At 33.0% G+C, this 11,966-nt stretch overlaps 1 protein-coding gene across 4 annotated transcripts; it reads left to right on the forward strand.

Moving 5' to 3' along the window:
* The first annotated feature begins 576 nt into the window (after positions 1 to 576).
* On the forward strand, positions 577 to 9,435 carry LOC108326056 (polypyrimidine tract-binding protein homolog 3). Of its 4 annotated transcripts, none has more exons than XM_017559300.2 (15): positions 577 to 724; positions 1,338 to 1,405; positions 2,383 to 2,454; positions 2,556 to 2,632; positions 2,779 to 2,857; positions 3,155 to 3,278; positions 6,272 to 6,336; positions 6,429 to 6,478; positions 6,605 to 6,646; positions 6,804 to 6,855; positions 6,962 to 7,019; positions 7,121 to 7,134; positions 7,592 to 7,699; positions 7,774 to 7,917; positions 8,885 to 9,435. In XM_017559300.2, exons 2-15 carry the CDS (start codon positions 1,349 to 1,351, stop codon positions 9,272 to 9,274), a joined length of 1,332 nt encoding a protein of 443 aa, XP_017414789.1. In that variant the 5' UTR covers positions 577 to 724; positions 1,338 to 1,348; the 3' UTR covers positions 9,275 to 9,435. The 4 variants fall into 4 exon arrangements, with proteins under 4 accessions (XP_017414789.1, XP_052731129.1, XP_017414790.1 ...); XM_017559301.2 differs by having other exon boundaries at positions 635 to 783; XM_017559302.2 differs by lacking the exon at positions 577 to 724 and adding an exon at positions 802 to 951.
* The last annotated feature ends 2,531 nt before the right edge of the window (positions 9,436 to 11,966 follow it).

The raw sequence follows: 11,966 nt of genomic DNA on the forward strand, positions 1-11,966 counted from the left end.
GGCATTTGAAGAGCATGGTATCATAACCTTATGTATCACATAACACTCGATGGTTACTATTAAACGGATTTTATCTGAGATTGCTCTCTCTTTGTTTGCGTAGATTAATATTTGTGTGTAATTGGATAAATGTTTTAAAATGGTTTTAAGTAAATCTTCATTTTATAAAATTGTTAATTATTAAATCTTTTATCATAAGCGCGTTTAAAATAAAGTAGTTTTAATATATGTCAACAAAAACTACTTTTAGATGTCAATGATGTGCAAAATAATAATATTAAAGCATTGCGTTATGCTTTTTTCTTTTTTTTCACATTACATGTAAGTGGGATTTTTTAACTGGTAAGCTAAATAAGTTATTATACACTTATGAATCACTCTCGAATTATATGAAATGAAAAAGAAATGAACAAATAGTAAAGAAGTTGGTTAGGCCAGATAAGCACGAAATGCCAACTCAAAAAGAGATGGATAAGTTTGGAGTGGTTGATTGAATGTTTGTAATGAGACCAAAAACCACTTTTGAGCAAATGCAAATCATCACACTTTCAATGCGAACTTAAATTCAATCTAAGGTTCTCTCTTGTATAAAGCCGCAACTGAGTTACATTACACAACATAAGATAGGGTAACAGTAACAGATTCACGATTTCATACGTGCCACTCTTCTTTAACTCTCTCTCATCCTCTTCCTTTTTCTCTATTTGTCTCTCACCTCTTTCAGGCAATTTCTCTCTCTCTCTCCCTCTCTCTGCTTCTCTTTTTGGAACGAAGAAACCTGCGGTGTGTTTGCTTTGCCGATATGTCACAATTTGCTTCAACTTTAGGGTTCTGGGCTTGAATTTGGACATATCCTTTCCTTTTTTGGGATTTTCTTGACTGCCTTTTGTTCTGACTGTTCATAGATTTAGGTCTCCACTTGGATACGCGACTTTTTTCCAGTTTGATAGAGTGCGTGATTAAAATTTCATGTTTTATTTTTCTCCTTCTTTCGTGATTGGTGCTTCGTCTGTGAAGCACCATGATTCTTTGCATTATAATTTGTTGGCATCGATCGTGATTTAGTCCAATTGGGTTTTGCGAAAAATCGGAATGGTGGAAGCCTTCAAGCTTTTTTGGGGGTTATTGTACTTGTTCGTCAGTTTTAGAGTGAGGATTTTGGAGCATGCCAACTGCGAGCTTTTGCTCCAGTTCCTTGCCTTTTGTTTTTAGTTTGATTCAAACTAGAACTGTGCTTTTATGCTATTCATAAACTGAACAAGTGAAACAGAAAAAAAAAACAGTTGAAGTGGTTCATCAACATCGTCATCATTATATGTATTTTCTGGTATTTGCAGGTTAGTTTACAATGACCGAACCTTCCAAAGTCGTTCACGTTCGAAACGTTGGGCACGAAATATCTGAAGTACTTTTTCTTTCTCTCTCTTGTTGGATGTTTTCATGGCTGGTTTGTAGAGTGAAAATAGGGTGGCAATGAAATAGAGGAGAAATAGGGAGGAGGGAGAGGAAACACAGGAGATATAATAAGTTTTGGATTGTGTTTTGGTAGAGTGAAAATGGGGTAGAAGAAAAGTACAGAGCCATGGATACCATTAATTTTAGTTCTTCACTATCTGCAGTGGAGTAGAAGTGAACAGTGAAAGGCTTTTATGAAAAACGAACAGGGCACGGCTTTTGGTTTCCATGGCAGTTGAAAACTGGTCGTCCTATTTTTCTCTTGGCTATTTATTCTCTATTCTGTCAAACTTATCTTCTAAATCTATATTATTTGTCACATTTCCATTCACCTTATTTCTTTCCTCACCTAGCAAGCACACCTTTAGCTTTATTTTGATGTGATGAGAACAATACAACTTATCTTTTTAAATTTCCAATACGCAAAAGATCAAGAGATGGTGCGAGGCGCAAAGCAGAGTTCGGAATCAAGAGATGTTAAGCAAGAAGAAAATCGAGAATGAAAAAATATCTCCTAACTGTTTCATTTTACAGTTTCCAAAATTTAATTGGATTTATATGAGAAATTGATAGGTAAGTAGTGAGAACTGTTCTAGAAAACAATAATAATAGTGAAAAAGGAAATCAAATCGGCTCACTCAGGATATCTAATTTTGAATCTTCTTATAATATGGTTCTACATTTTCCATTTTAGATTTTTAGTTTTTGATTGCAACCCTTTTTGTAAGCTGTAATAAATACATGCATGCACACATGATATATCATAGAAGCTGCAAGACATCTGCTTGTCAAAGCGAGTTGAAGTCAACTTTTGATTCATTGTAGAACTTTAGTGTTTATTGTCTTATCATAGAATGATTATACTTCCTTTTCATGTTAGAGTTTTTACTTTCTGGAATTAGTAATCCCTTTCTCCTTTGATTGCAGAATGATTTACTCCAGCTGTTTCAGCCTTTTGGTGTCATAACCAAGCTTGTTATGTTGCGTGCCAAAAATCAGGTTTTCTTTTTTCATTCCTTTAAATGAAACTGATAGTTCCTGCATAAACTTAAGGTTGTTTCAGTTCATTATTTTTTGTACAACCTGTGCCATATTTGTAGGCTCTTCTCCAAATGCAAGATGTTCCTTCTGCAGTTAATGCTTTACAATTTTATGCAAATATCCAGCCAAGTATAAGGTACAAATGGCTTGCTCTGTATTTTGAGGATGTACATGATTGCATTGAGTATAGTTTCATAATTAGATTTTTGGTTTTGTATTAGTACATTCTCTTTGATAATAAAACTGCCTTAGCGATAGATTTATCCTTTTGTTTTGTCCTAGGGGGAGGAATGTTTATGTTCAGTTTTCCTCACATCAAGAACTGACAACAATGGATCAAAGTCAAGGACGAGGAGATGAGGTTGGTGTTTTTTGTGTTGATATTTTTTATTTAAAAGAGTGTGTGCTCTATCTTGTCTATTTCTTAAAAAAACATGTTGAAATTATTATTTTTATATTTTGTATGATATAGTTTCAGCCCCTCTCCCCAATGTCTTTGTATGTAAGATTGTCCCATTTCACGGACCAGTGTTAAATTGTTATGTTCTGTATATTCCTCTTTCTCTTTATCATGTACTTCCTCTATTTATTCTCCTTTATCTCTATCTCTTCTCTTTCTCTATGCTGTCATGCTGTCGGGAACTCTCTGGATGCACAGCCAAACCGAATTCTCTTAGTTACAATTCATCACATGCTGTATCCTATAACAGTGGATGTGCTGTTTCAAGTATTTTCACCCCATGGATCTGTGGAAAAGATTGTAACATTTCAGAAGTCAGCTGGTCAGATTTTCAGATTTCTCCCTTTCTCTTCTTTCCTTCCCTGTCAACTTTTTTTTATATCTGGACATTTACTAGCTAAATTGAGGTTATAGTAATAGTTTGTTTCGAAATGTGGAAATATATATTTATATTATATATATATTGAATGTAAATAGAAAAATATTTTATGAAAATTTTCAATTGGAAAGTTCCCAATAGTGTCTTCTATTGATCCATGTAACTAACTGCCGTCATAGGATAAACGTTGTTGCTGATTGTAAGTAAATGGGACAATAGTAGAACAGGGTTCTTTAAATTTAATGAATTTGTAAAGGCTTTGGTTTTTCAATGTGTTGTGGAATGCTCCTTAATTTTCAACACATAATGTGACATAGAACGTAAGGGGGAAAGAGAAAAAAAACACAAAGATTGGAGGAGTTCTGGGAAGGAAAGGATATAGAGAGAGATGAGATAAATAGATGGATTAAATGAACGAACTATTCATTCCACCTGTATTATCATTCCAGTGTGTCAAAAATACAACAGCCATGCTTTATTTATAGGCAGCTATCCAATAGTTGTAATCCCAGCTAACAGTTGCCGACTAACTAAAGCTATCGTGATTTTTGTGCAAAATTTGTCTGAAAATTTTTTGATTAATAGAAATATTTTTTATGTTATACAAATTAGATTTTCTATAAACAATTGATGTTTCTTGCAAAAGTCTTCACAAAAATTATAAATAACTTTTCTATTTTTTTTATTCAATAGCAGGTGAGGTTTTAATAGTTGTAAAAGGTAATCTGAGAAGTGTTATTAACGAAGTAGAAAAAATATTTTAGAATTAATTATGCTTTTCATCCTTGTAAAAGTGACAACATTTGGTTTTTATCTGACTTTTTATGATTCCACTTTTTAGTCTGCATTATGTAAATACCCAAACTCTTTTATACAACTTTTGAGGATGAAAGTTTGGCATATTACGGTTGAAAGTTTGTGTATTTATAAAATGCAGGTGCGGAAAGTTAGAGTTTTGAAAGTTGCCAAACAAAAAATTGTCCATTCCTTGGGGGAGGAAAACATCACTAACGTAATATTTGAATATCTTAAATGATAATTAGTTGAAAAATAAATTTTTGAATACCATTAATTTTTTAAAATCACCTATCAGATATGGTATTGTTACATTTAACTTATACATTATAATCTTAATTATTTTTATCCCTCCAACTCTTTTTAAGCTCAGCCATTGCTCAATGGTCTTGAAATGCAAACAAAATGGTAAGGGGAGTGTAGTTTCTGTTCATTCCCCAAAGTTTTGAAGAACTTCTTCCCAAAATTACACACAAAAACAAGATCTCTAGCACTATATCTCAAATAGTGCTCCATGTAACCTGTAGATCTGATACATGCAGTATTGAGGAAGTGTTGTTGTTGTATATGAATGTTAAATGACAAAAGTTATGTATGCTTGCTTTTGTGATAAGTGATGTCCCAAATGGCAACCTTGGTATGGTGGTAAAAACAAAAATTATAGGTTCTTTTTTTAAAGTTAAGATTTCAACATTTTTTAAGAATTCTTGAGGGGCAAAAATTTTCATTCTAGGCTATCCCAACTGCCGACTTACTTTGCTTCCCGAACACATTCTTACTCTGCTTCCCCTTATCTCGTGTACCTGCTACTGCGTTCCCATTGCCTGGAGCCAACTAATTCATGTTTTTGGTCAACATTCTCCCCTATACTGCTGTTGTAATGAGATTCGTTGCCCATATGCCAAGCTACGAGCTTGTCTCTTGGCTTGAATAAACACACTGAGATAGTGTAGCATATTCTTCCTGTAAACCGGACCAACCATATAAGCATCAAGATATTCTTTAGATGAAGGAAGTTTACTGGGAATTGCATCTAATTTATGATAAATTCTGCCAAGGTGTGATGCTGTCGCAAACGCATATGATTTTCTTGCAGGTGTTATATCCCTTTCAGGCAATAGCCTCTAAAGCTGATCTGAATTGTGCTCCCCCATGCCTAACAGTGTATCAACCTTTTCAAGCCTTTGTTAAATTTGAACGAAACGTTCTTTCATTTTGTGTAGTTGTGTTTACATACCTATAGGTTCTGGTCTAGTGACAGGAAAACTAGGCTCTAGATATCACTAATGTAGGATACTGATTGAAAGAGAAAGAAACAGAAAAGAAAGAGGGCAAGAGGGAATAAGAGCAAAACACAGGATAGAAAGAGGGAAATGAGAGAACCAAGAGATCAAAGAACTGTGCCCTACACTTATATTCTCATCTTTCTTGTTTTCCTAAAATACAATAATAAAAAATCATCCATGAACATCTAGAGAGAGAAATATAGCTATGATAGGTGATATAATGTCATAGGAAAAAAGGTGGAGAGAAATAATAAGTGTTAATGAGATGTTTGCTATATAGAAATGGTTTTATCTGTGAAGCACAAACACCACGGACATTGCAACACATAAATTCCATGATGTAGGACACGGTTATATATATATATATATTGAATATCATTATGAATTATTTGAATTGACAATCAAGATTTTTATATTGAAAATCATGTATAAAAAAGTTAGTTAAACATAACAATTTGAACATATTGTTACCTAACATAAAAATGAATCTAATCCATGTATCTGAAGTCCAAAAAGTGAAAAAGACACTTTATGCAAGATTCATCTAAAGAGACCAATTAAAAACTTAAAAAAATTCCACATTATATGAAGATAGATAATGGATAAACTTGCTCTTAATATTTATATATTGTTACAGTACAACTGAACTTTATTTATTGGTAGCCACGTAATAGTTGTAAAAACCTAAACTGACAGGAGCTGACAAACCAACGTAACATAGTGAACATGCCATTGCCTTCTAATCAGATATAAGGATTGTTATTAGATTTTTTATAACTGTTACATTTCATTTATGCATGTATTGTTAGTGTATGTTCTACTGATTCTGTTTTCATGAATTTGCAAACTTTGTAGGCTTTCAAGCTCTCATCCAGTTTCAATCACGTCAGAGTGCTGTTAATGCGAGAAGTACACTTCAGGTTGCTTGTTTTACAGTTCCTTTCATCCTGTACTTGACTTATTAGTTCTAATATTGTTTCTGAATAACTATAGAACTTTTGGAAATTTCTAGGGACGCAATATTTATGATGGTTGCTGTCAGCTGGACATTCAATTCTCAAAGTAGGTTAAATTTATCCACCTAATTTTGTTTGTGTTTATAGATTTGTTTTTTTTTACTTTATTTTCTCTCCGCCTTTTTATTTACTTTGTTTTCTTACATGGACTTTTAATTAATTTTAATTGCAGCCTTGATGAATTACAAGTGAACTACAATAATGACCGTTCAAGGTGATTCAGTCAGTTTGTGTTTCTGTTTATATTGATTCCGTCAGTCCTTACGTTTCTGTTTTTATTCACTGAATAATCTCCTTTCTGACATCTTATTTATGACATTGTTGCTGACTTCATTATGACATTGTTGCTGACTTCATTTCGTCTTTCGCAGAGACTTCACCAACCCAAATCTCCCAACGGAGCAGAAAGGAAGACCTTCGCAAGTATTTTCTGTTTGGTTCTTCATTTATATGTTTATGAATCATGTCTGTTGATCTTTATAAAGTCCATTCTAATATATATTTTTTAACTTTATCTTCTGTTAAGCAGCCTGGATATGCTGATGCGGGAAATATGTATGGTGCTCAAGGTTCTGGAGGCAGGGCAGGTGCTAAATATTTTAAGCTGCTTTGATTGGTTTGGTTTATTTATCATAATGTGTTATTTTTTAATGTACTGATGTTTGTTCTTTTTCTTCTCTCCTTCCAGTTGGATTTCCACAGGTGGGTAATTTTCAGATCAACTTGAAGTTCCAATTAGATACTATTCTTGCGCAGTTGATTATATCGTGTGAAAGTAACATTAGAAATATGTTACAGTTAATCCCAACTCTTACCAATCTTTGTAAAATATAAAGGTACGGAATACAAAGTTTGTACGATTATAGCCTACCAGTTTATAGGATTTTTTGTTTACTAACAACTTGGTTAGTGCTTTTTAGTTGATTTTGCTTTTCAAATTGGGTTTTAATTGGTATAGGGAGAAGTCAGTCAGTTGGGATTTTGCTTCTTGAACTCTGATATTTCTTTCGATTAAGATAAATTACATGATGATATGAAAACATTGTTTTTATCTTTAATTTCTAGTAAAACTGCTACAAACATCAGTGAAATTAAGATGCTCTCTTTGTTTTTGAAAAAGAAGCAATTTACTTATTTATGATTGTTTTTTCAATTATAGATGGCTAATGCTGCAGCCATTGCAGCTGCCTTCGGGGGAGGTTTGCCTCCTGGAATAACTGGGACAAACGAGAGGTGTACAGTGCTTGTATCAAATCTTAATTCTGATGTAAGAACTTTCTCTAGCTTCTATAAAGTTTTCTCCCTTTCTTGCTTACTTGTCTTAAAATCTGCTTATTTCAGAGAATTGATGAGGATAAGCTATTCAACTTGTTCTCTATTTATGGGAATATTGTGAGAATTAAACTTCTCCGAAATAAACCAGATCATGCACTTATCCAGATGGGTGATGGCTTTCAAGCTGAATTGGCTGTACACTTTCTGAAGGTGTGTTTAGTTCAGACCTTGCTGTTCAAATATTATGATACTAGATTTTTGTTACGCCTCTTACTCAAGGGATGGGTTATTGTTGTTCTTGGTGATATATCATCATATATATGATTTAAATATTTTTTTATCTACAATTTCAATGTTATTTGACAACTTGTTGCAAGTTTGATTAGTGAGTTTGTAGAGTTTTAAAAGAAAATGAAGAATGTTTGGTAAGAGCAAAGTCATATTTCTTTTTCTAAGGTTCGATTGTAGTCGTCAGTTTCTAATCCGTCTATATTTAAGTTCCCTCTTAAAATTTATCATACTTTGGTTGCTCTGTTGATATATTTACTTCCAAATATATCTTCCTTTATGAACTTTCTACCGTGTCAACTGGCGTTGCCTACAACGGTCCATGAAATTGTTTTACCAAGAAGCTCTTAAAATTTATTTCTTTTATCGTGGTTTTATTTTCTTGATGCTGATGTATGTTGTATGGAGCTAGACTGAAATTAAAGGATTTATTTTATGAGAGAAAACTTATCTGTTTATAGTAGATTTTTTCTTCTTTTCATTTTCACTATTAAACAATTTTGGTTTGCGCTCTATACTATTTCATTTGTATCTTTTGATGCATTGTTTTTGTTACATCATTGGTATTGTTTCATGTTTTTGAGATGGCAGCGTTAAATATACTGTTAATGAAAAACAGCAGTTGAATATTCTGACGAGTTAACATAGTTTAGTGTCATTAAATTTATGTCACCAAAACTTTAATTTTGATTGTTGGTTTGTGTTGATTCTGTGAGAAAATTGAAGAACGGTGAACTATATTCATGATTTTCTGTAGTGATCTTGGTAGCAATTTTATGTTAAGATATTACACTGAATACTTTTTATATCGTCTATAATCCTGCAAATTATTATATATTCCTTCTTTTCTCGTTTTAAGCTGGTCAACATTTTCAACTTTGTGATGTAGGGAGCGGTGTTGTTTGAGAAACAGTTAGAGGTCAACTTCTCCAAGCATCCACACATAACCCAAGGTGCTGACACACGTGAATACATCAGTTCAAATCTCAACCGTTTCAACCGTAACGCAGCCAAAAACTACCGTTATTGCTGCTCTCCTACAAAGATTATCCATTTGTCCACACTCCCACAAGACATCACTGAGGAGGAGATTGTGAACCTTGTAGAGGAGCATGGAACCGTTGTCAACAGCAAAGTCTTTGAGATGAGTGGGAAAAAACAGGCTCTGGTTCAGTTTGAGAATGAGGAGCAGGCTACTGAAGCCCTTGTGTGCAAGAATGCCAGCACACTTTCTGGCTCAGTAATCCGTATCTCCTTTTCGCAGTTACAGAATATATGAGTCTTTGTTAAGAAGTTATTGAGCACAACAGGGACAGGGATACTGAATTTGGGAAGGATGTTTTTTTATGTAGATCATAGTCATCTTCATTATCTTGTAATGCTCGCCTTGCTTTCCAACTGATTTACTCATAATATCCGCTCTTCCATTTTTCATCTTTATTCATTTATATTCTCATCTCCTTTGATGTGCTAGTTATTTAGGTTGCTAACATAATGTAGTGGGGAGGTGCACATTTGTATGATTGAGAATAGGTTATTGGGGAAAAGGGAGAGGAGGATTCACTTCCTTATTTCCTTATAAATCATTGTTGTATATGGTTTGTAATTCAGGCATTAGTAAGTAGGCATTTTTGTTGTATTCTCAATCCATGTCAAAAATTTCTAATCTAATTGAGCAAGAAATTAGTTTTTGTGTGTTTGTTTTTGAAGTATCTAACCATTGGTCTACTCTTCCTGTTTGCAACTACATATTTCCCTCCACCTGTAGCATCTCTCTCTTCTTGCATGCATATGGATTGAGAATATACTCATTATTTTTCTTCCTCCTCCTTTCTCAAACCATTTCCTCCCCTTGACCAGCAAGCTGTTTTATCCTCAATGTGATAATGCAACATTGAAACCTAAGGTTGAGAAGAGGAACTTTATGTCATTGGCCATTTCTCTTAGAAGTTCTTGCTTGCAACGCAGAAAAGCAGGTGAACGGGGCAAGTTGCAGCGTGAAGTCATTTCAACGAGTTAAATCGAGCCACGGAAACTCCAAGGTTATTCATTGGTAGAATTGAAACACCTCACCATTGTACAACTTTCAAAAACTACACCCAGATCAAGGTACTTGTAGTTGTACCACACTGCAATGGCAAAAGGGAAAAAACCATTTCATGTTACAATAGATTTCATTGAAAGAAAAAGGAAAAAAATTGCCTGTTAAAATTTGTAGGTCTATGAAACACCAACTTTGTCAATGACTCAATTCATATTAATTAGTAAAGGATTGTACAATTGCTGATTAATAATCATTTTAATTGTGCTTATCCAACCATAGCCCAGAAATACTATTTGAGAAGAAAATAAATTGACACGACTATTTCAGAGAAATCGTCGAAGGCTAACTTAAGCCAAGTTTAAGCTCCAAAAGGGACCTTAGAGTTTTAAGGAAATAAAATTGATCATGATATTTCAGCCTGAGTTCATTTGTACTATTGTTATTTTCAATGCCTCAGTCAGTGGCTAATTTAAAAAAGTTGTCTGGATTTTTCTCCATTGCATAACATCATATATTTAGGCATAGTTCTGCATCTGTTTTCTTGTGTCTATAAAAAAAAACATCACAACTGAATACATTTTTAAATCTAAATCAACCTTATAAACTGAAGCTTTCATTCATTTTATATACTGTGTAAATTCTCCAACAAAGACAAGTTTACTCATATATCAATTTGTATCTTTATGATGTAGTCTTTATATAAGGAAAACATCAATTATTAGAAGTTAGACACAAGAAAAAGGTTTGACCCTAAAAACTGGTTTATTTGGTAAGAGTCTTCAAACTTAATAAGCATTATATAAATAGTTCATGTTATTTAATGTGAGACTCTTGTCTGAATGTTGATAAACTATAATGATGTCTTTATCAAAGACAAAGTAGCACCCCTCACATGATAGTATCTCAAACCATTTTACTTGTTTATGCTTTCTTTAATTGTGCTTTATGTACATGTCCGGTTCTATTTTGATTGCACGTAATGCTCACATTGTAAGATTGATAAATGCTCTATTTGTTGATTAAGTGAAGCTTGAAAATTTTATATTCCTCTAGTTGTTGTCACATTAATTTGGTTGCTTTTGGCATAAGCTTGATCACACAGCAGATCAAGCCTAATTTTTCTTTCATAATTCTTTGTGGGAACTATGCCAAACAAGTAATTTGTATATTATTATTATTCTATGTAAGATGAGTTGTTTATTATATAATTTAGACCATCCTATGACATGTTTTTTATTTGTTTTTACTTTTTTTTTATTGAGAATATCATCTTTTTATTGTTTTGTACGTGTGTAAGGTCTTTTTTATATACAATGATATCATAGTTTATGAATGTGAAAATATTATTTATGTATTTGATCTGAATATCGTCAATAAGATTTCATTTATAAAAGTCAAACTAGCAAATTTTTTATACCAAAAACTAAAATAAATTTATCGTAATTATGATATCAACAAGCATATTAAACCTAATTGGTGCCTTGTAGTTCCCAGCTATCTATCTTCCAATTTCCTTTTTCCTTTGGATTGGTTCTTTTTCTGTTTTCTTTTTTCTCCCTTTCGAAAATGTTGACTGAAGTAGTTGAAAATTTTGATCTTTGTTAGAAAGTTGTAGAATTGCACATTTTGTCAGTGAGCACCGACTATAGGATATTGTGTGATGCATGTTGCTGCCACTTGGATTTTGTTAGTTGCCAAAGTCAAATCAAACATTGATACATAAGGTTTCTTCTTTCAGTTCCAGAGGTGGAATGTTCTTCAAGTCTCTTTCAGATTTTAAGTGTAAGTTTGATTTTAAATTAAGTAGAAATGAATGTCAAACACATTGATGTTTTTGAGTTTTTTATATTAAACTCTTGTGACTCATTGGTGCAGAATTTTTTAATATTTTATTGGCGTATTCTTGGTATTTTGTTAGAGAGGATTG

This window comes from Vigna angularis, chromosome 3 (genome assembly GCF_016808095.1).
Source record: "Vigna angularis cultivar LongXiaoDou No.4 chromosome 3, ASM1680809v1, whole genome shotgun sequence".
In the NCBI taxonomy this organism is placed as follows: domain Eukaryota; kingdom Viridiplantae; phylum Streptophyta; class Magnoliopsida; order Fabales; family Fabaceae; genus Vigna; species Vigna angularis.